The sequence below is a fragment of the Eschrichtius robustus genome, chromosome 2, assembly GCF_028021215.1.
Source record: "Eschrichtius robustus isolate mEscRob2 chromosome 2, mEscRob2.pri, whole genome shotgun sequence".
NCBI lineage: Eukaryota > Metazoa > Chordata > Mammalia > Artiodactyla > Eschrichtiidae > Eschrichtius > Eschrichtius robustus.
Window position 1 is genome coordinate 88,770,479 of NC_090825.1, and position 24,380 is coordinate 88,794,858.

Consider the following 24,380-nt stretch of genomic DNA (forward strand, 5'->3'; position numbering starts at 1 on the left):
ATCCTGTTAATTTTTAGATGATAGATAAGCATGTTTGGGATCTACTCTGTATTTGAAGTACAGACTTTCTTGGGTATCCAAGGGGGATCGGTTCCAGGAGCCCCTGCAGTAAAATGGTATGGTATTTGCATATTACCTACACACATGATGATACTTTAAATCATCTGTAGATTACTTGTAATACCTAATACAATGTAAATGGTACGTAAATAGTTGTAAATACAATGTAAACGCTATGTAAATGGTTGCCTGCACAGGGCAAATTCAACTTTTACTTTTTGGAGCTTTCTGGAATTTTTTTTTCCAAATATTTCAGATCCATGGTTGGTTGGATCTGTGGATGTAGAACCTGCAGACGTGGAGGGCCAACTGTATTGTGTTCTTTAGCCATAATAGATTACAAAGTATTTTTTAAACAAAGTATCATGTAATTAATTTTACTTATATATTGCTGGCATCAATAGGATTGACCAGCTAAGTTTTTAAAGAAAATTTTTAGTGTTATTAGTTTACTGTAAGCTCATTTTTTTCTTCTACTACACTATTAAAGTTTGTGTTTAAAATTTTGCACAAAGCAATTTTTATAAAAATGTAACTCATAATCACATTTTTTAATGACAGTTTTCTTTTAGTTTGAGTGAAAAAAAAATTCCTAAATGGCATTATATTTTATAATTATTCATTCCTAAAATAACATTTTTCTTTTAAGTTTGCAATTATGGAAAATTCAATTAACAGCTTTTAATACTTATATTGCCTTTTAAAAATAACTCTCTTTGTTGTCAATTTATGCCATACCATTATTTATTCATTCTGTCAGTTGAAACTAGTTTTTCTTTATACCTCATTGATTCCCTTCTCTCAGTATTATTTAAAGGCTCTCTTTTTACCAGCAGGGCAGGGTGGAGAAAATGTGGAAACTTGAGTCAAATTGTCATGAGTTTCATTACCTTTAAGTAAATTTTTACCCCGCTAAACCTCAGTTTCTTCATCTGTAAAATGTGGTTAGTAATATGCACCTCAGAGGATTGTTATTAGGACTAAATGAGTGATGCAAAGGCAAAGGCACATTATAGAGCCCAGACATAGGAAGGTGCTTAGTACGCATTTGGTTTTTGTCCCCTTTCTTTTCCCTCTCCTCTCCATTTCTCTTTTTCCTCCTTTCTTCTGTCTCTTGCACCTTTGTCCCCATTTCTCCTCTTCCTTCCTCTGCCTTCTTATTAAACACAATTAACCAACTTCTATGAGTATCTATTGTGTGCCATGGATGGAGACATCCTGGAGTGAAAGAGAGTCTCTGTACTCAAAAATCTACATTCAGCAGGCAGGAAGTTGCAATAAATAATTGATTAACAAGAAAACATCGGAGTTAAGTGCTGTGATGAAATTGATCATTAATATTCCTCAGGCTTTAGCCTTCAGCCCTTGGCTTTCAATCCTTTTCTTTTCTTTGTGTTCATGTTATCTGTGGGCTTTTTTCCTTCTGTCATGACTTAAACATCAACTGATGATCCCCAAATCTACATGTCCAAGGAAATTAGGAATACTGGAACACCACTCAAGATAAACATAAAAAATGAGAGCAGAGAAGTTAAGTGACTTATGCAAATTCACACAAAAAACGTTAAATGTAATACAAATTTTAATTTAACAACAATTTCATTATTATTCACACACCAATTAGATTTTCTTTTTGTGTTTTTTTTTTTTTTGGATTAACTGTTAACTGATAGACATAGTATTAACTGACATTCATTCTATGTTAATTAAAAGTTAAAAAAAACCTTTGGACTTTTTTATTATAGTTTAATGCAGATACATTATTTGAAAAGACGGGAGAGATCTAATCATCTGAAGAGAAAAAAGATTTTTACATACATGTCTAATTTGTCATAATAATTGTGAATAATAAAATTGCTAAAAATTTCTATTGATAATGAATACAGTTCTTCCTTTTCTCCCATAATATAGTTTTGTTTTTGCGTACCCATTAAAAATAAATCAATAAAAAGCAACTACTTGGCATATAAACCATTGCATAACGTGTTCAGGACATTCTTTTAAAAATTTAAAAATTATCTAATTTTCTTCAACCTAAGAAAAGTATTTCAGCCTCTGCAATTTATTTGCTAATTCCTCTATTAAATTGAATAGTATTTGTCTTAAAATTTATGTGTGAGTATGTTATCTTTTGACTTGAATTGAAAGTAGACAGTTGGCCTTTCATGTAGTGAAGGATTCATATATTTTTATCTCTAAAGTCTTTTGTCGTAAATTTTGAAAGTTATTTTTATGACATATCAATTTCTTTAATTTAATTGAAAGGTTTAATAAAGAGAATATGTGAATATTATGATTTATTGCTTCATTTGGTACCTAATGAAAGAATTTTAAGTCCTAATAAATTTTCCCTTTTATTATAGTGTTCTGAAGAAAATTATTTCTCAGTATTAATATTTAAAAGATTAAGACTCAACTGTTAATTTTTAAAATCATTGGTTTAGTTTGAAAATCCCAGACAAATGATAAGATCTCGGACTAAGGAAAGATTTTCTCTGTCAGAATGTATCTAGAGATCTTTTAGAGTAGAGGCTAATTCTTCTAGATAAGTTCTCAAAATTGCTTAAAAATCATTGAATCCTTGGAAGGAGAAATAACTCAATCAGAAAGAAATCATTTATACTTCTACTGTGTATTTAACTATGTGTTAGATGTTACAAGGGCCTACAAGAGAATATAAATGAACTCAGATCCTTTTATCTGCCTTCATTTTGAAATTTGAATGAATGCTATCATACTGATGTTAGAAACATAACATTTGAACAACTAGAAGTACATTATTAAAACAGCATAGTTAGGAAACAAGAATATACAGATAGATTAATAGAATACTAGTCCAAAGAAGCCTATATATGTTCTTAATATGAGTATAAGGCTATTTTAAGGAAAACGAAAGATTAAAAGATTATTCAGTTTATATCATTTTAGGTCTTAAGCTCATGCCACATAAAAAATAAATTTCAGATGTATTACTCAAATATAAAAAAATAAAGCCACAAAACGACTAAAGAAAATATAAGTGAACATTTTCCTGTGTCAGAAAACAAAGAATTAAATTGCAGAATAAAAATTGGGAATAATATGTGATGCAAATATGACAAGGATTAATGTTTTAAAATATGTAAGTAAATCATCCAAGCTGGTTTATAAAGAAGGAATGCGTCAATTAAAAATGGACAAAGAACATAAGAAATTTATAATAAAGGATATATAAGCTTTAATAAAGATAAGAAAGAATTTTCAGCCTCACTAGTAACGAAAATAATCATTAAGAAAAGCAATTAGAAAATGAGATTTTTAACTTGTCTGTTACCATCCACAGTGGCCTCCTTTCCACCTGTTTGCTATGCTCCAGCCAAAGTAACCTTTTAAAATTTCAGATCAGGACAAGTCTGGTTATATTGACCCCCACAAGAATGGCTGCTTATAACTTTTAGGCTAAACAGTACTTTTTCTGAATGGCCTGCATAAAAGGCTTTCCTTATATTGTCTGGCCCCTACCTTGGACTCTGACCAATCAGAATGGATGCTTGTCATAACTACCAGGCATGTCCCTATGGAAGAAAAGCAAAAAAAGAAAGACGTATATAAGGGGTGAAGGACTGGGATAAAAATCTTGGAGTAGTCCAGGGACTGACTATTCATCTAGTTTAAGAACAAGTATAGTTGGAGTAAGGTAGTTAAGAGGCTTATATGAAGCTATTAAGTGTGATCTGAAATTTCACATGTGAAGCAATTTTGACTGGTAGGCTCCAAGTTATGAATAGTAGAATGCAATGCTGAAGTTAAGCATAAATGAGCATTGTTGGAGATGAAGACATCCAAAGGAACTTTGAGGCCTTGGGTATAAGAGTCATGCACTGGAAAGAAAATAATTATAAGCCACTTGCAAATATCTCAGTAAATAAAGGAGAGTGTCTGAGAGGCCAGTAGATGATAGCATTGAGAATGAAAATGCCCTGGCTTCATTTATGCTATTATTATAAGTACCTCATCTCTTAAATTCTATATAAAGCTTCTGGTGCTTAAGACAGTACCTGGCAAAGAGTAGGTGCTCAATAAATTTTTCTTCAATGTGCTTGTAGAGATGAAATCATCAGTGTTTAGATTCCAGTCAAATGTTTGACTTCTTTTCTACATATTCCTTGGCATATAAGCACCAAACAAAACAAAACACCTACTCAGTTAATGTAGAGGGGTAAATTACTCTAGAATATGTTCTAGAAAGTAATAAATTCCTTATAACACTGATAGAAAGGAAAGGATACAGAGAAATAGCTTTAGCTAGCATATTCATCACTTATAGGTAGGCAAAATCAGAAACTCAGTATGCTGTGTCGTTTAAGTGGGGTCAGGATGCACTGTGTCCTCAAAAACATCTTCACCACCACAACCACTTTAGGAAAATTATTTGGCAATATCTACTAAAGGATATGGGCACACCCTGTGACCCATAAATGAATACATATGTTCCCCAAAAGACATGTATAAGAATATACACAGGAGCACTATTTATAATAGACTGAAACTGGAAACTGCCAAATGTCAATCAACAGTGGAATAGATAAACTGTGGAATATGTACCCAGTGAAATTGTCTGCAGTTATAAGAATGAACAAATTACAGCTATATACAGCAGTATGGATGAAACTTACAGACATCATGTTGAGTGAAAGATACCAGACGTTACATAATCTGTGATTCCACTTATATAGAGTTCAAAAAGAGGCAAAAGTAATCTATGATATATTGAAAGTTAGGATAGGGATTACCCTTGGTGAGATGAGGGAAGGACTGAAAGGGGCACACCGGGGACTTCTGGAGTGTGGAAATGACTTGTATTTTGATCCGTGTTCTAGTTACCGGGATCTTTTCAGTCTGAAAATTCATAAACTGTACACTTTTGATTTGTACACTTTGCTGAATGTATCTTGTACTTCAATTAAGAATTTCAGAAAAAAAAATTTGCTCTAATTAAGTGCGGGACCAAAATGAAGGCATGTTCCAGTGTGTGTGTGTGTGTGTGTGTGTGTGTGTGTGTGTTAGTTTGTGTCTGTGTGTTGGGCTGTTCATGGCTGTCCTTTCAGAATTACTTGGGATGAGGAGGGGCTTTTTAAACTACACAGGCCATACTTCTGTCTCTCTGTCACCCTCTTCCTTCACCCCCTTCCTTCCCATATTATGTTTCCTCCATGGACTACATTTCTCCCTACCTTTCTCTTTTGCTAACAAGCCATAGTTAACTATAATGCATGCTGCGAAAGTGTTGCATCCTTCAGGTCTCTTGGGGTTGAAAAAAGTTTGAGAACTATTAGGCAAAGGAGTTTTTCTTAAAGAACTCTTTTAAATTCTGAATGCCTCTTGTGAAAGCTTATTAAGCATTGTAAGATAATAATATGTACCTCAAATCAGGAGCTTGGGGAGCTAAGAGAGTGTCAGTTACCCCAAAACTGGGTAGCGCAAGCATGTTGATTCTGACTTTTCACTGGTTATTTAACTCACCAAGAGAAAGTGTCTTTGTACTTTCTAGCATTTGATGACAGCATACAATTTAGAGGTCTCACTTTAATTTAGTGGTCGCTTATTATATTTTGAAAATTGTGCTGGGGAAGTAGATGATAATTATTTCTATTTTGAAAGATAGACCATGCTTTTAAAATGATGGAATAATTTGTGCAGATACTAAAGATATTTGGTATGTGAGCAGTAAAACAAACATGGACTGGCCATACCATGAAAAAACGCTGATCTGTTGTTTTTCATAGGAATTTGAAAGCCTAATTTAATTTTCGTCTGCCATTCTTATAGGCTTCTTGGATGATTTTTAGGGATGTTGCCTCTTTCCTGTCTCCCAAAGTCAGAAAGTCAGAGACAGCTTGACTTCTTGCTCTGTGGATGTACAATGTGATTTGGGATTAGGATGTTAAAAACCAAAGAACACAGGAAACCTTCCTGTGTTCTCCTATTTTTCCATAGAGTTCTTCAGCTGATTGACAGGAAGTAAAAAAGAGCTGATGCTTTAAGCTTCAGCTGTATCACTTCAAGAAAGGCAGCCTAGTAGAATGACCATGTCTAGGGGTCTGAAGATTGCAGAGAGCATGATGTCACCAATATGAGATAATCAGGTTTGTTTTAAATTGTTCGGCGAAAAGACTGTTAGCTCTGGGAATTTGTGATCTTCACATTGCAAGGCTTTTTGTATAGATTTCATATTTGCTAGTTTATGTACTTGTGTCATTCATTCATTTCCTGCCTTAGTCCTCAGAGTATTTGAGGTAGCTAATGATGACAAAATACAAATAAAAAAATAAAATCAGCACCAGGAAAAATAGAGGTTGTAACAGGATATCAAGACTGGAGGAAAAGCTATGTAGGTCATAGCTTGGATAGTTACTACAGCAGAGCTATTATTTTGTGTCTAAACTTCCCAAAGGCCAAAATGAAAGGGACGATAAAGTCATGTAATAGTTACTGTTAAATAAAAGAAGGCATGTCACATTGCAGGGGAAGCAAAGCGTTTTCATTGTATTTAGCTCTAATAGAATTTCTTACTGGAGGCTTTGACATTGACTTTTGCAGTGACAGTGCCCTTGACAATATCACTACAGCTCCTGCTGGAAGAAGATTCATAAGGCCATCTCTTTCAGAATCTAGAATCCCTCAGTGGAAGTGGAGGCCATAACACCAAAATCAGTCCATGGAGGTCTAAGAATGCAGCTGTATGTAAACGGAGTTCATCCAAGAATATACTCTAGATTTAGAATAATTAATGAACTTGGATGTGATTCTAATGATTCTCTCTTAGTACCATTTTTCTCAGCTGCAGTTAGGTTATGCAGTGGATCATTATTTTCCCTGGGAAAAGTTTTCAACTGCAGATATTTTATACTTGTTTGCAGGTGGATCTGTAAGATTAGAAGGATTTACTAGTAAATTAGCTGATTTTTAAAAATTGTTGAAGACCTATATTTTAAATTATTGGAAATATTTTATATATGTAAAATAATTTAGTTATGTTGTGAAAACGTAACTCCCATAACATTATTCAAAGCTTGCCCCTTGTTAGGATTAAAAAACATTATTGATGATTAAAGGGAAATTGTCAGTGTTAAACTTCAACTTTTGCTTGCAATTTTCATGATAAATTGTGATAATTGTGATGTCTCACTATTTTCTAGTTGATTATTCTTAATTTAACTTTGTAGATTTTTTTGTTGGCTTTATGTAATTGCTCTATAGATTTTTAAAGATAAGTAGTTAAAGAGTGCTGAAAATCTCACTATTATATGAAATGTTCCATTTTGGAGGATTTTTCTAAACAAATTTTTTAATATCTATTACAATTCAAAATTTAAAATTTCCTAAAGGATTATTCTTTGAGAGACAGTGGATTTGATTCATTACATCTGGCCATATAAAGCCTCATGCATTAGGTTGCTCCAATATGTCATTTAAGGAAAATTACTAAAAGAAAGGAACTGACTGTATGCTGGACATAAACTGTTGTTACTGGCAAACAACCCTGCAAGGAAGGAGTGATTCCTACCTTTCAGATGAGAACTCTGAAACTTGAAGAGAGTAAGGAATTTGATCAGAATAAGAGTGGCAGATTCAAACTCAGAATTTTCTGTCACAATAGGTTAAATTCTATCCAAGCAGTGTTGCCTGTTTACTAAGCCAACAGACTTATAGTCAGAGAGAACTTAGTTCAGACCCTCTCTGTGTTACTAAAGATATGACCATAGGAAAAGTCAACACAACCTCTCTGAGGTAAATATCCTTATTGGTAAAATGTAGCAAATCATAGAAACCTCATAGAGTTGTTTTGAAAATTAATGAGATAATGTTTGTAAAAATGTTTTAGCACAGTGCCTGGCATATAGCTAAACTCAATAAAAGGTAGCTATAAAGAAAGAAAAAGTTACCATGATTTCTCCTAAATGTGATTTTTCAGTGTATTTATGTTGGAGGCTATATTCCACTTAAACATATTTTAATTCTTTTTCATAGTATAATACCTAAAGATAACAAATTCCTAAAGATAAGAAACTACCAGCAGGTGGAGCTCAGTGTCAGAGAAACCAAGTTTCTGAAATTGAGCTATTTTTCATCTTATGTTTTAAAAATAAAATTAAATAAATGCATATACAGTTTTGAAATTTATATGTGAAGGCTTTCTATTTTTAGCATGCTTACCAAAAGTCATCACCTGCCACATGGTTCTTGAATATGTAAAAATAATGCTTTGGTTATTCGGATCACCTAAAATTCTTTGTTGTTTCTGGTATTATATATAACGTATGACAGTCATTTGCATGACGAAGACATACTTAAAGTGAACTTCATTTAACAAGAGTGACTTAGAATTTGATTATTTCATTCAGGAATTGGACTGATAATCTCGTATTTAACTTGTCAAAACCCTCAAATCTGCCACTCTCACAGTATTCCACTTCTTAGTAAATGGTATCACGTTTAATCAGCTGTTAAAGCCAAAAATCATGGGAATCACCCTTGTGTTCACTCTTTCACAGATCTCACATCCACTCTATCCATAAGTTCTCGTGGTGCTATCTCTAAAATACATCCCAAATCTGACCTCTTGTCAGCATCTTCACTGTGATCATCAGAATAAAACAGTAAGTTGTAGCCTGACTGCTTCTTCCAGACCACCTGTCTGCTCCCTTGCCCTTCCTACATTGTATTTTCTACGTAGTAACTGAGTGATCTCAGTGTGATCTTGTGTTATCTCCTGCTTATGACCCTCCAGTGGGATCCTTGTGTAATCAAAATAAAATTTCTTATCAGAGCTTAAACTACGTGATCATGTCCCTGCCTAGCTCTCCCCAGCATAGCCTCCCACTCCTTCTCATACTCCACACTCTAGCCTTTCTGATCTTATTGTCCTTTGAGCAGGCCAAACTGCTTCTCGTCTCAGGGCCTTTCTGTTTCCTCTCTCTTTAATACTCTTTTCCCCAGTTTTTCATATGCCTGACTGCCTTCTTTTCATCATTTCAACTCAAATGTCATTCCTTTGAGACATCTCTCTGACTATTCTAGCTGTAATAGGCTCTTTCATTAACCCTCTACTCCCTGCCATCATTATCCTATTGCCCTTTTCCACTTCTTACATAGCCCTTACTTCTAGTTCTTTGCTGCTACTACTACAATTTTGTTGGCTAACATTTACTATGTGATAGGTTTCTTTTAAGCGTTTCTATGCATTAAATATTTTAATATGTGTATTTGTATGTTATTAACTCATTTAATTATGGCATTTGATTATGTACATATGTATGATTTTAGTATCTATTTCCTTCCCCTATAATCCCTGCTAGCCCCCCAAACTGTAGCTCCACGAAGACAGGCACTTTCATTTTGTTTACTATGATTTCCTTGGCCTTGAGCAGTACTTGGCAAATAGAGGAGGCTTACTAAACATTTTTTGAATATTGTGCAAGTTCTTAGAATTCATAATAACAAATAGAGTCATCAAATATTTAAGTAAAAAACCTTCTAGGGGAAAGGGAATATTTTCTAAGGAAGAAATCATACCTGATTGTTCTTAGAGTTCTTTTATATGAAGGTAATAGGGTACAGAAAAATCATCTACTTAGGTTTTAGGAAAGACTTGGCAACGTTCTTTACGAAAGATTGCTAAATATTAAGTCACCATTGGGTGGGAAGTATGCTTTTAGCATGGCCCAAGAAAAGATTTAAAATCAGAAATCAGAGGGTAGGAATAAACAGGTATTTATTTAACTGGAAAACTGTAAAGATAAAGATACCTTAGCAATTAATAATCCCATCTGTTATGGGTTGAATTGTTTCCTCAAAAAGATAAGTTGAAATCCTAATATCCAGTACCTGTGAGTATGACCTTACTTAATTGGAAATAGGGTCTGTAGATGTAATTAAGTTAAGATGAGGTTATTAGGGCAGGTTCTGATTTAATATGACTGGTGTCCTTATTAGAAGAAAAGATAGACTGACCTACAGGGAATACAGCCATGTGAAGGCCAAGGCAGAGATTGGAGTTATGCTGCTATAAACAAAGGATTGCCTGGGGCTACCGGAAGCCATAAGAGGCAAGGAAGGATACTTCCTTAGAGTTTTTGGAGGAAGCATGACCCTGTCAAAACCTTGATTTCAGACTTACAGCCTCTAGAACTGTGAGAAGACAGATTTCTTTTCCTTTAAGCCATGCAGTTTGTGGTATTTTGTTAACAGAAGACCTAAGACACTGATACAACATCCATTGTACTTATTGTCTATATAAGTGACCTGAAAGACTGCCTAGTGAGGTATCTAGATGACATCATATTTTTCTAGTTGTGAAGAGAAAACCAGTGGGTACAGATGATCACAGGAGAAATACCCGAATTAGCTTTTTTTCTGGGCTGGACCAAGAAGCAAGATATCTAGCTTCTCTAGATTTTATATTCCTTGACTGTGAACATTAATTTTGATTTATTTTATCTCCAAGATTGTTTCAAGATTTAAAGTTTTATGATTTTATGAGCCTGTGAATTCATATGCCAGGCATCTAGTAAATGCTCAATGATTATTGAAACTATAAATAAATAAAACCACACAGGAAATAAGGAAAGGTAGGAAAATATAAGTAAATCTATGTAGGTGTAAAAATACAAATTATATGTTTAAAATGGTTTAGAGAAAAAAATGAAACAAAGGAAAGAATATTGAGAATAAAAACTCATTGTTTCTTGAGTGTGTCAAACTATAGCAAAAAGACAAAATTAATAAATTGCTAATGCATCCTTTGAGACTCCATCTTGGCAACAGAATACTTTTGGTGAGATGGAGCAGGGCTTTAGCCCAAGAAGCATAATATAAGTTAATTGCATAGATTTTTTGGAGCAGAGCTGCTTAGATTTGAATCCTGGGTTAACCGCTTATTGGCTGTGTGACCTTGGGCAAGTTAGTTAACCTTTCTGTGCCTCAGTTTTCTCTTCTGTAAACTAGGGCTTGTGATAGAACCTTTCTCATAAGGGTTATTGTGAGGGATTAAATGAGATAATCCACCTAATATGTTTTAAACAATGCCTGGCTTATAAGGAGCTCCCTACCCCATGTTGTCTATTATTATTTATTAGTTGTAACATTTTATTAACTTATTCTCAAAATATAAAATGGGGCTTTTCCCTGATGGACATGATATAAAGATGAATGATTGTTATAACAACAAAATCAAAATGTATATATTTAAACTAGAGAAATAGAGGAAATTATACAAAGATGTAGGTCTTAATTTTGTTTTTTTTAAAGTGCATGGAATTGGAAAGGGAAGCAAAGGGTTTAAAAGAAGAGATTTTATATCAGAATTGTGACCCAGGAAAGTTTTACTGAGTAAGACTTTTGTATAGTAGGTCTCTCTTGCTCTTCTTCTATTTTTTCTTATTTGTTTTAAAAATGTTTCTTGAACTTTGGTCCATTTTAAAGAATGTGCTGCACAGTACCTGAATATGATATCTGGCATCTAGTATGGTTGCATAGTACCTTCTTTTCGAAAAAATGAATGAATAAAACAAGGATTTATGTAACAATGAACAAACTATTATAGAACAGATTAACAAGATAGGAGCCCTATTTTCAAATTAAACGTTTATGCTTTAAGTATCCCGACCCCTCTACTGCTTCTCCAGCCCTTTCACCTCCTTTTATGTTGTTAAGCTCAACACATTCCTGTCAGGAAATATTTAATTTTTATTTTTATTTAGACCTTAAAGATCATTTGTGTGTAATTTAGATTCTTTGTGAATCAGAAGAATTATAAAGAATTGGAGAACTATACCTCAGTAAAATTAATTAAAAAACACTGGATTAAGAAAGGCTTTTTTAGCAAAGCTTTTTGCAAGTTTTTTTTTTTTTAAACATCTTTATCGGAGTATAATTGCTTTACATTGTTGTTGTTAGTAGCTGCTGTATATCAAAGTGAATCAGCTATACGTATACATATATCCCCACATCCCCTCCCTCTTGCGTCTTCCTCCCACCCTCCCTATCCCACCCCTCTAAGTGGACACAAAGCACCGAGCTGATCTCCCTGTGCTATGCAGCTGCTTCCCACTAGCTATCTATTTTACATTTGGTAGTGTGTAGATGTCAATGCCACTCTCTCACTTCGTCCCAGCTTACCCTTGCAAGGTTTTGTTTCAAGAAGTGCTTGAAAGTTTGGCCTGTTCTCAGAGATCTCAAGATCCAGGTTTCTGAAGCAGATGACTTCTACATGTTGAATAGGAAGGTATTTTATTCAAAAAATCAATTACAAAATAGATTTATTTCTTAAGTAATGGATCTTCACTTAATGCATGAAGATTTCCTCTTTATTGCTCAATAAACCAATAACATTTGTTGGATATGTCAATTCCTTTCATCCAGAATTGACTGGTATACTTCCATGCCAACAGGGGGAGTTAGCGTCAAATGGGAGATCCAGATCTGTGCCTTTTCTATCTTGCTTTTGGCTCAGACAGGAAGGTCTGTGGACAAATTGGCTTCTGTGGGCCCACTATCACCAGCTCTTGGTTGAGATTTGAGATGGAGAAGAAAAATAGATGTTCCCACTGTGAGGGTAGGCCGGATCCTAGTTCTGACTCCCAGTCCTGTAAAACCTGTACTTTAAAGTACAGCTCTGAGGCTCCCTATTCTTCCACATCAGAAGTCAAAAGAGAACAGGTAAGGGGGGGGAAGGCTGTCTCAGACCTACTTCAGCCAGGGCCCAGAAATGATCTCAGAGTCCAACAGATCATCTGTTTTATGCTGCTTCTTTATAAATGGGAAGAATATTTTTTCTTGACTTCCGAATATGATAGTAGACAAAATTCTTTTGAAGGAATTCTGTCACTCAGATGCCAAGCAAGCCCGTTAAAAAATGAAAGTGGCTTGTTTTCCGTTTTCATTTTATTTTATTTGTTTCCTTTATTCACCTCTCAGATTTGAGAAAAATATGTGCTTTCTACTATTCCAAAACATGGGAAGGGAAAAGAGTGCAGTTTTGTTAGATATCTGAGGAGAATCATTGCTCAATTTGAAATCTGTGATGGTATTAAGATTTCTTTTTTCCTGATTTCAGTTTCTTTCCTGCCTGGTGAGCCCAATTTTACCTTCTTATTTTCAATTTCTGTCAGCAAAGGAAAATAATATTTTTCTTGATTGGTATTAAAAAATCGGTGATAATACCTGATAAAGCTTTTCACAATGATATATAACTGTATAGTTAGTACTAATTTTATAATCAATTCTTACAGTTTAATTTAGAAACCTGGAACACACTAATTTCTTAGTATTTTAGTGCATAGCATATCATTTCTATAAATAAGAGGAATGGAGTCCTATCTTAAATCTGTTGTTAGTAAAGGATTATGTTTGCATGTTATTTTGTAGTTTAAATTTAATTGCCTATATCCAGCAAGTCCCTTAATTAATGACCCTATATTTTAGGCTGTCATTCTTCTAGATTCACTACATTAGGAAAAACAAGTTCTGGCCTTCAAATAAGAATGGTAAATGTCAAAAAAGAACATTTGATGATTATGTAGCTTCATATATTTTTTCTTTTATATTTGAAGAGAGTTTAATAGACATGTAATTCTTGTTTTAATGTTACTAAATTCAATATTTAAGTTATGGTGTTCTAAATATTAGTGTCTTATAGTCATTGGGTAAGTACTATTCGTAAGTATAAGAATCATTCCTTATATTTGTACGTTTTGTGTTATCTTGATTTAAGGAGTCATAAAAATGTTAGAGAATGTAGAATCCATTGGTGTCATCTTGTCTAATCTATCATTTTATATATAACAGTGTCTCTGAAGCCCTAGATAATTAGTGGCTCATGTAGCTAGCTAGTGACTTATACAACTCTAATTTTCTATAGCTTTAAAATAAAGTCCTGCTTCCTTTTCACTCTTCATTTCCTGATATATTTTATGATCTTTATTTGACATTTTTCTGTATTTGTATTTGTATTTTTTGTATATCTCTTATTGTTTTTGCAAAACGACTTTATGCTCTTTATTTACTGTTCTTGAAATTGTTTTTAATCCTCTTAATTTTTATTTTTTTCTTTTGTGTCAGCTCTGCTGCATGTTTTCAAAATAAAGTGGAAAAGGTTAAAATTTTGTTATTTAACTATTATATAAATTTCTACATTGTCATGCATTATTCCTACACTATCCTAAAGTAAACAGAATAAGAGTTTTTGTGTTGATGGCTATCAGGCACCATCCTCAAGTAGACATTAAGTATAGGTATGCACACTGTCTTTAAGTAGATACTTACTGAACTCTCATACCTGTGAACTTCCACCCATAACTGTGATAATTTATCTTTGGTTATTAGCTAATGCTGGCCTAAATACAATGAGATTTTTTAGACTTATCATAAATCTATAAATATACTTTTAAGCATTTAAACATTTATCATCAGTCTGCTTAGTCAGATGTTACTATACCCACTCACACGCACACATATTCAGATCCACCTCTACTAGCTTATGTGATGATTCTGTACCTGAATTGATTAAAGGAGGGTTCTGTATTCTTATGGAGTCACTATTTATCCTCCTTTCATAGGGTGTTCTGACTTCTTTGGTTCTTACTCTCTGATATTATTTTATGATGTTTCCAGTGAATCCTTATCACCGTAAGATACATACTGACTCATAAGTGTTCATTTTAGGCAGGAGCCATTCCCTTTTACCCAGAAAGTCAGATTCTGGTAAAAGATCCAGGCCTAGTTTGTCGTCTTCTGCTAAACTTTTGCCCCCCACGTTGCTGTCGCTAGCCATCTGCTCCCTCTGTCAATTAGTGTGTCATATTAATTCTGTATTGTATATGGCAGATTCATTCTTTACTGTATTTTCACTTCCCTTAAGCATCCTCATACAGCTCTCATCTTTTCAAAAATGTTTTACTATGCCCCCTGGAATCTTATTCTGGTAAGCAAACTTCCTTTTCAAGAGAGGATTCATCCTCTCATATCCAGTATAACTCAGTGTTGAGAAGTGTTCCTTAATACTGCCTTTTGTATTCCTTCACTTGATGTGAAAGCCTCTGTGTTATCGAGGCTTGTGGGGTTTGGTTGTACTACATTTACTCCTTCTCATTGCTGAATTCTTTCATGTTTTGGGTCATTCCTCTTCATTTATCAAAGAATGCGTTCTCTGGTTCATTGTCTGTTTCTCTACCCATAGCTATTTGGGATGACTTTAGCATTCATGTGGAAGAACCATCCAAAATCTTAGTTTATATGTTCATCAATCAAAAAATAGTATTGACCGAGGGATGGTAGCTAGTAAGCAAGTTTAGGTCAAGAGAATTTCTCTTAAAGATGGAAGAGAGCTCCTTGGCCCTTGTTCCTCTTGAGTTTCTGGCATCAGCTCTTGACTGCTTACTTTCCTGTTTTATAAGAAACACAAAACCTTATTTGGTTAGGTTAGTTTTAGACACATTTTTGCCACATATAGTTTAATGCAATTCTGACTGAAGGAATAAGTAAAATTTTAGTGAAAATAGAAAAATGTGACTTGGAATAGTACTACTATTTTCACTGTTATTATTTATTTGTTTGTATGTTTTAGAAGGTGCTTGCTTCCACAGGAGCTTGTGTGGCATTAAGATTATTAAGGTAGAAGAATTTTAATGCCTCAATAGATGTTACTGATTCTAATATTAACAAATCTGGTTATCACATTTTGCTTTTATAAATATCTATATTTTGAAGGCATGGTATTCTCCCTCCCCCCCAGCTCTCTAGTTTCTGGTTGAATTTTTAGGAAGACTTAATTGCCTCTGCAGATTGACAGAGTGTCGCAAGATGTTTTAAAGTATTTCAGTGTTTGGTGATATGATAACAGTATTTATAAAAGTAGTTAATTTGGTGAGTTCTTGAGATTTATTGTAGGACATCTTTTTCATAAGGACAAAAACAAAGATTTCAGGATTTTAAGGGAAAATTTTACATATGTTAGGAGAAAACAAGGTAATTGTACATACTTCAGATTGTCCTTGCTAATTTTATAATTTTAGGTTATTGCTTTATATGCTCAATTTCTAATTAATTTCTGAAAAATGATTTATTCTAGCTATCAATGATGTAATTTTTATATGGCATCTGCCTTGAAAGTATACATCTATTAAAACTGTTTTTGCTTGTTTCTTAAGAGGATGAGAGAGAGTGGAAGTGGTAGAAAGTATGGTCAAAATTATAAAATAAACCAAAAGGATGAATGATAGGTGAATACTTTAGACTCTGTATCTAGTCATTTAGCCAAATAATCCCTGGGGTCTTTATAGTTTACTTTTTGTTATGCTTTTCTATGTATTTAAAAAATATTATATAAACTTTATTTTGATTAAGAAACATACCTAGAGACATCTGAGAACATTCGATATATGTTGAAAATTCATCCCAAAATATAGACTCTAGTAGCCCTAAGGGAACTGGTGAAAGAGGAATGGCATGAAATATTTTTTAGCTTTTTTACTCAATCACAGCAGGTAAAGTATTTCTAAATTTCTAATATTATAGAGGTGTATATCCTGCAATAATCAGTAAAAATTGCTGTCTCTTGTTTTGTTTGTGGTAGCAAGAAAGCATTGGCTACCTTAAAGCTTCTCTTTGCCCCCCCCACCCAAAATAATCTTGAATTAACAAAGCACACAAAAGTAGATTGCAGAATGTATTATTGCTAATTCACTCTAAGTGATTATGGAACCAAGGGCAAATACTTCATTAGATAAAGCTAAATCTTGTAAGTGAATTCCTGTCATAACTATATGTTTCCAGGTATAATCTAGACACCATTCGAGCTACTGTTTACTAGAATTCCAGAAATCCTCGGTTACATGGTTTATCTATTGCATTATTTCACCCAATGAAAGGTTAACTTTTCCTTTGTATTTAAGTTAACAGAAATAAGGTACATGAGCATCTTATGGAATTGAGCTTGAGAAATGACGACTCTTACGGCTTGCTGATGATGGGCTCTCTGTGAATGAAGGGAACAGCAATAAAGTAAGAAGACCTGTTGATGAAAAAATTGTTCCAGAATATGGCCTTGTTTCAAGGTTAAGAATACTTTAAGCCCAGTAGTAAACCATGTATTTTTTTTTTTAAGAATGGTTATAAAAAGTGGTAGGCAAAATACTGCTTATTTTAAAATTATAGGTCTCTACTTAATCACAAATCTGTACCATTATTCATCTTTGAAATAAGCACAGAATACTTATTGCAAACATAAAAGTTTTGAACTCCACAGTTGGCTGATAGTTCATGTAAACTTTACCATCTAACTTAGATTTTGGTCAAGTGTTAGTTTATATTTTATAAATTATTATAGAGTTTTCTATCTAAGGCAAAAAAAAAGCAAGTATGATTTTGGGGGGGGTGTGTTAAGTGAGCAGGAACGAGTGACTAACTGGCTCTATGAGTGAGTGAGAGGGAGAGACATAGGTGGAGTGGAGGGTGGCTACCATAGGTGACTGAAGTCATACTGGCTCCGCTCATGAAGTGCCCAGAGCAGGAGGAGCAGGCAGATGGGAGCGAGTGATTGCAGTTTGGGACGTTTAAAATTTGAGGTGTCCTGAACTTTCTTGTAGAGATGATTAGCAGGCAGTTTGGGATGTCCTTCTGAAGCTGGAGATTAAGACTTGGGAGTGTCCAGTGTAATTAAAGAGGGAGTGAGAGAAAAAGAAGAAAGTAGGGTAATTTGAAAGATACAAGAACAAAGGAGTAAACAGTGCAGTGGACGGATAGATAAGGCTGAAAAGCTTTCTGTGATTTTGGCAACTTAAGAGGTCCTTAGTGAGCTCAATGAGAATTGTTTCTGTGGAGGGGGGAGGAAGGAGGTTCGGTTGCAATAGACCTAGGAGTGAAGGGGGTGAAGAAGTGAGGTTTCAGTTGAGGAAACAGTTTCAGAATATTTAAGAATAAGATGTATTTGAGATTAAGTCCAGAATGAGGGACTTTAGACATGTTACCTCACCTCTCTGAGACTGAGTTTCCTAAAAAACAGCTGGCGATTTGAGTCTGAAACACAGGAGGCGAGGCTGTCTTGGTTATCGTAGAATCAGTGAACACCCCACAGGAGCAGGAGTTTTTTTCTGTTTGTTTTTTCACTGATAGCTCCCTAGAGCCTGCATTACCATCTAGAACATTGTAGTTGTTCAACAAACATTTGTTAAAAAATGAGAGTGATCACACAGGAAGATGGTACAGTATGAGGAAAAGGCTAAGACCAGAAGCTTGGGGAACTAGGTGGGTAGAGCAAGTAAGGCTCACAGTGGAGACTAAGGAGGGACAAGAGAGAGGAAAGAGGAGAGTCACACAAAGAAGCATTTCAGGCAAGGAGCCATCAGTAAGACACAAATGCTGAGAAGGCTTGTGTTAGTTTTCTATGCTGTGTTACCAATCACCACAAACTTAATGGCTTCAAACAGGACCTGTTTATTAGTTTACAGTTCTGTGGGTCCAGTTCTGTGTTGTCCAGGCCTGACCCAACTCTTTGCTCAGGGTCTCATGATGTTAAAGTCAGCGTGTTGGCTGGCTGCATTCTCATCTGAAGCGTGGGGGTCCTCTTCAAGCTCATGTGGTTGGGGCAAAATTCAGTTCCTTGCACTTGAGGACTGAGGTCCTCGTTTGCTTGCTGGCTGACAACTGTACGCTACTTTTAGCTCGCAGAGACCACCAGAATACCTTGCTATGTAGTCCCCTCCGGCAATGGAGAATCTTCCTCACACTGAATTTCTCTTAAGCTTTAAGTCTCTGCCTTCAGGAAGAGGCCAGTCTCTTTTAAGGGCTCACCTGATTGGGTCAGGCATACTCAGAATATTCTCCCTTTCTTACAGTCAGCTGTGCCACGTAACATAACCTAATCATGGGCGTGAAATCCACCATATCACCATCCTAGTGATCATGCAGGATGTGCATACGAAGGGGTGGGAATTTTAGAGGCCATCTGAGAAATCTGCCTTCCACAGAGCTCAAGCAAAATGAAAACTGAATAGAGACTAGGAGATTTGGCAATACCTTCTTCCAGGATGGTAGTAAAAACCTGGAAATACTACCCACATTTAAGGCATGCAGGTATAGTTTTACACTTAGAAACAAGTAGAAAAACACCCAATTTCTCCATAGGTCATTCTTTCTGTGACCTCTACTCTGAAACTAGAAGTAGGAGAAAAAATAATCTATTTGGATTTCACAGATGAATGTAACTAAGTTCACATAATCAAGATCAGAAAGAATCTTAGAATTTTCTGCTCTTATTTGGAAGCAGTTCTAATGAACTTATTTTCATGATTTCTCAGTGTACTGTAGATTAGAAAGAGCAAATGGTAAATAGCGAGTGCAGGCGTGGGGTGGTGGAGGAGAGGGGGAGGAGTGGAATCAAGAATTGTCAGTAGCAATAAGTGATAACCCATATTTTAACACCAAGGGAGGCATCTGGGAAAAAAAAAAAAAGGCACAAAATACAGATAGAAGAAATTCCAAAACAGAGTCTTATAGTTTTGACTCAGCAAGATAAGGCCAGATTATGTTCATTTTGAACTATGTAAGAAGACAGAAATACAAATTTGATTTGTGAGGATAATCTTTTTTAAGGATATGGTCAAATGAGGCATCTCATTAGTGCCATTTAGTTTTAAAGTAAGTTATTCTTTTAAAAAGTATTAATTTCTACTCATTAAGATATGATAATTAGCTATTTGATTTTATTTTGTACATTTAAAGCCTTAAGACAATTTGTTGGTAATTTTTTGAATCTATATATAATTCTTAGAGCGCTGAAGCTGATTTTAAAAAATTCTAGATATTAATCCTTTGGTTCTATAAATTATATTGTTGCTACCCAATCAGTGTAGGGAAGAGAACAAATGATGTGATTTAGATTACGTTACAGGTTTGAGTGTAAGAATTAGTATTCTGAGTAAGAACTTCTTATTGTCCTTGCAGAAGTTATTTACCCACTCCAAACTTTGGCTTTCTAATCTATGAAGTGAGGCTAACAGGACCTGCTCTATAGTGTTATAGATGATTAAATGTACAGAAGACTGCATGGACAGGGTCCATGGTGCTTGGCACATAGTTAGTGCTCAATAAATGTTAGCTACCTTCAGTGTTAGAGTCATTTTCTAAGCATGTCAATATTTTTTCCACAGAGACTTCAAGCAGTGTATTATGACTGTCTTCTTTGACATAGCCCCTAAAACTTTAGCAATAGTGATGTTTTATTCATGTATTTGAGAATACTTAAAATCATTTGGGTTCTCACTACTTTGAGATTTAATGAATTTATAGGCACTGAATGAAGCATTTCTGACATGTGGATCCAAACTTTCCTGTATTTGTATTCAAAGGCCTCTCCCCTATCTTAGTGTTTTATCTTTAGTGAAAAAAAAAAAAAAGATAATTGTATCTGTCTGATACAGATACAATTTCGGTCATATCTAACATTTCGCCATTTCGGGTCCCAAACGGCTGTGTGTGTGTGTGTGTGTGTGTGTGTGTGTATGTGTGTGTGTGTGTGTGTGCACGTGTGTGTGTGTGAGAGAGTGTATCTTCATATTAGCAGCATTCCTCAGTCTTATAATTATTTGTAATTAAGATTTACTGGTCTTTTTCTGTTTTTATTACATTCCTTGAGTTATGGTATTCAAAATAGTGCATCTTGGTGTAAATGAACAACAGTTTTATACTAAATATTATAAATTTGAATGTAGTAATTGTTTCAATGTAACATTTCTACTTTAATGTCGTTAGAGCCTTTCCTCCCCACCCCACCCTAAATTTTTGAATGAGTGACCAATGCCCAGCATTTGGTTGACTTTGTGGATGTAATGCTGGGCCAAATGCCCAGCATTTGGTTAACTTTGTGGATGTAATCTAGGATGTTATAGTGGAAAAAGGAGTTAGCTTTGTCATCATATGTGTGTCATGAGTCAAGTCATCTTACCTACTCTGATCTCCATTTTCTCAACTGCTATGAGTGAAAATGTTGAAGTAGAAAAATCTCTAGCTTGGAAGATTCCTTCTAACACTGATTCTATATAAAACATGAAAAAAGTGTGATAGAATAAGGACTATGGACCAGTAATTTTCATACTTATTTTCAATGTTAATCTTTTTACTACATGCCCTATCTGTGTAAACTTATACTAATCAACTTATTTTTTTTTCTTAGTAGTTGGTTGCCTTTGAAATTCCTTCTTTCTTTGCTGGCACCTTATTATCGGAAACAATATTGGACCCCAAAATGTAAAAACCGCATATGCTAATTAGTATGAAAATAGATGCTAGCAAAGCAAATAAAAAAGTTAGCCACTGTTCCAGCTACTGTACTGTAAATGAATGAAAAGCCAGAGGGAGACAGTCCTGTGACCTTGCTACTGCTGAGCTGTGCGTATTGCTGTATAGTTTCTGGAGTTATCAGGGTTCCTGTTGAGAAAAACTGTCTTTGGGACTGCAGCTATACTTCTGATAGTGGATTTGGGGGCAAGGTGTTGCTGGTCAGCAACCTAACCTTGGTCAGAGATTAGGTTCTAAAACCTGGAGTGGGAAATGAACAATAAAAAATGCGTATATGCGCATTTTAATCTCACTGTATAGAATTTATAAGAATAATGCAATTTTTAACCAGTTTTCCTGATGAATAGAATTCATATAAGGGTGATTTTGGTGGGGTTTTTTTTGATGTTTAGAATAGCTGATGATCACTTTACAAGGTAAATATTCAGTGATTCTTTGTCAGCTGTGTATTAGTTTCCTAGGACTGCTCTCACAAATTACCACAAACTTGCTGGCTTAAAAACAACATAGATTTATTCTCTCACAGTTCTAGAGGCCAGAAGTTAAAAATCAGGGTGTCTGCAGAGTTGGTTCCTTCTGGAGATTCTGAGCGAGAACAGTTCCATGTCTCCCTTGTAGCTTCTGGTGGTTGGCTACTGGCAAACCCTGGCATTTCTTGACCTGTGGACACATCACACCAATCCCTGTTTCCCTTCTTCACATTTCCTTCTCTTCTGTGTTTTTTCCTCTTCTGTTTAAGTCTTCTTATAAGGAAGCTTGTCTTTGGATTTAGGACCCACCTGGACAATCCAGGACGATCTCATTTTGAGACCCTTAATTTACTTATATCTGCAGAAATGCTTTTTCCAAGAAAGGTCACATTTACAGGTGCTGGGTGGACATATCTTTTGGGGGAGGGTGTCACATCCAACCCATTACAGCTGTGTATTATTCTCTTTAATTATCAAGAAAGTTTTCAAAAGTTGAAGCTTTGGTTGTAGGTGAGACCCTTAACTTTGAGAGAAGCCTAGTTCTTTTGGCCTTTCATTCAAATATCTTTTGAGTACCTATTCTGTGAGCCCCAGAAATATTACATAAATTAGCCCAAGGTTATGTGGGTCAAGCAGCTGTAATTAAATCCAACTTTTTAAAAAAAAATTAATTAATTAATTAATTTATTTATTTAATTTTGGCTGTATTGGGTCTTCGTTTCTGTGCGAGGGCTTTCTCTAGTTGCGGCAAGCGGGGGCCATTCTTCATTGCGGTGCGCGGGCCTCTCACTGTCGCGGTCTCTCTTGTTGCAGAGCACAGGCTTCAGACGCGCAGGCTCAGTAGTTGTGGCTCACGGGCCTAGTTGCTCCGCGGCATGTGGGATCTTCCCAGACCAGGGCTCGAACCCGTGTCCCCTGCATTGGCAGGCAGATTCTCAACCACTGCGCCGCCAGGGAAGCCCTAAATCCAGCTTTGATACCAAATTTTTGCTTTCAATCACTCTGCTATTTTGTCTGCCTGGAGTAGTTTTTGCCAGCCCCTGGCCTCATACTTCCCAAGTACTCCTTTCCAAACCCCTCAAAAAGGAATGTTGTTTAAATTTTGGTCAGTAAGTGTCTACGAAATTGCTACCAGGATACAATAAACACAGGACTTTCTGGTCTCATAATACAGATAGAGACACTTGATTCTAGTCCTCGTTTTGACTTTAACTCAGACTTGAACCAAAAACATCTTTGAACTTCTGGTGAAACAAGATTATTTTTATGGTATCTTCCAGTTCTGAAATGTTGTAACTATTTTTTAAAAGATTTTTCTCTAATTTTGCCTGTGGACATTTGGAAGTAGAATGCCTTTGCATATTATAATGTGTAACACAGAACTTTTCCTGTGTTTTGAAGATGGCAGCAGCAGCATATTTAGAGAGGGTTAATTAGTTATTGAGTGCTAGGAGCTTTGCTTAGTCCTTTCCATGCCACATTCAATCCTTACAGCAACCCTATTAGGCAGAACTATTATTATTCTTAATAGGCAGTACTATTATTATTCTCAATTTATAGAGAAGGAAATTGATGTACAGTTAGGAAACTTGATATGGATTGCAAGTAGGAGAGCTAGGATTCGAACACCCCCAGTCTGACTGTAGAATCTGTCCTCTTAACAACTGCTTATATAGCCTTTGTTGTATAGTTTCTGTAATTTAAGTGACATAATAAGGGTTGGAAAATTATGGCCCATGGGCCAAATCTGGCCTGCTGTCTATATTTGGGTGGCTTATGAGCTAAGAATTATTTTTACATTTTTAAATGGTTGAAAAAAATCAAAAGAAGGACTACTTTGTGATATGTAAAATTTATATGAAATTCAGATTTCAGTGTCCATAATAAAGTTTTATTGGAACACAGGCTTCAGCCTAGTTGGGTAGGGGTGACAGACACCATGTGGCCCAGGAGCCTAAAATATTTCCTGTCCAGCCCTTTACAGAAAAAAATGTGCCAGTCAATATAATATTGCTGGTAATTTGTTATTTTTATCTTTTTATTGCTTTTATGGCAAAAACAATAAGCACTTCTTTTTAGGTAATATAGTTTCTTTTTCAAAAAGGCAGATTTAAAATACAGTTTTAGATTTTTAAAAATTTATTTTTAATATTACATGCCAAAATAAACATTTGTCAGTAGTCAAGGAATGGTAATGAATGTTTAGGAAATTGTATAATTGAGAATTGTACATGAAAATACATTTGTAGGCCTATTAGTAATAGTTTGTAAATTTTCATAGACTATCATAGCAACTTCATAATGCAATGTCTAAAAGTATATTGAATATTTTCTCTATGTTTGAGGTAATTCTATGTAGTAGAATATCCCTTTTTTATATTGATGACTTATATTTAATTGTTTATATTTGAGAAGATACACATTCTTCGTTGGTATACTTATTTACCCTTGGTATGAAGAACGTGAAAATATTGTTTAAGTCTCAAGTGAAAATGTATTATTATTTGGTAAATATAA

General features: G+C 34.8%; 1 protein-coding gene across 8 annotated transcripts in view; it reads left to right on the forward strand.

Annotated features, from left to right (window-relative positions):
• FER (FER tyrosine kinase) overlaps positions 1 to 24,380 on the forward strand; it is a 462,076-nt gene that overhangs the window by 178,878 nt on the left and 258,818 nt on the right. Inside the window, exon 1 of one of the 8 annotated variants that reach the window (XM_068535709.1) lies at positions 12,622 to 12,759. The exons of the other annotated variants lie outside the window; for them this stretch is intronic. Coding sequence (XP_068391810.1) covers positions 12,622 to 12,759 — 138 coding nt within the window. Of the gene's footprint in view, positions 1 to 12,621; positions 12,760 to 24,380 lie in introns of those variants that run through there. 8 annotated transcript variants of the gene reach the window in all.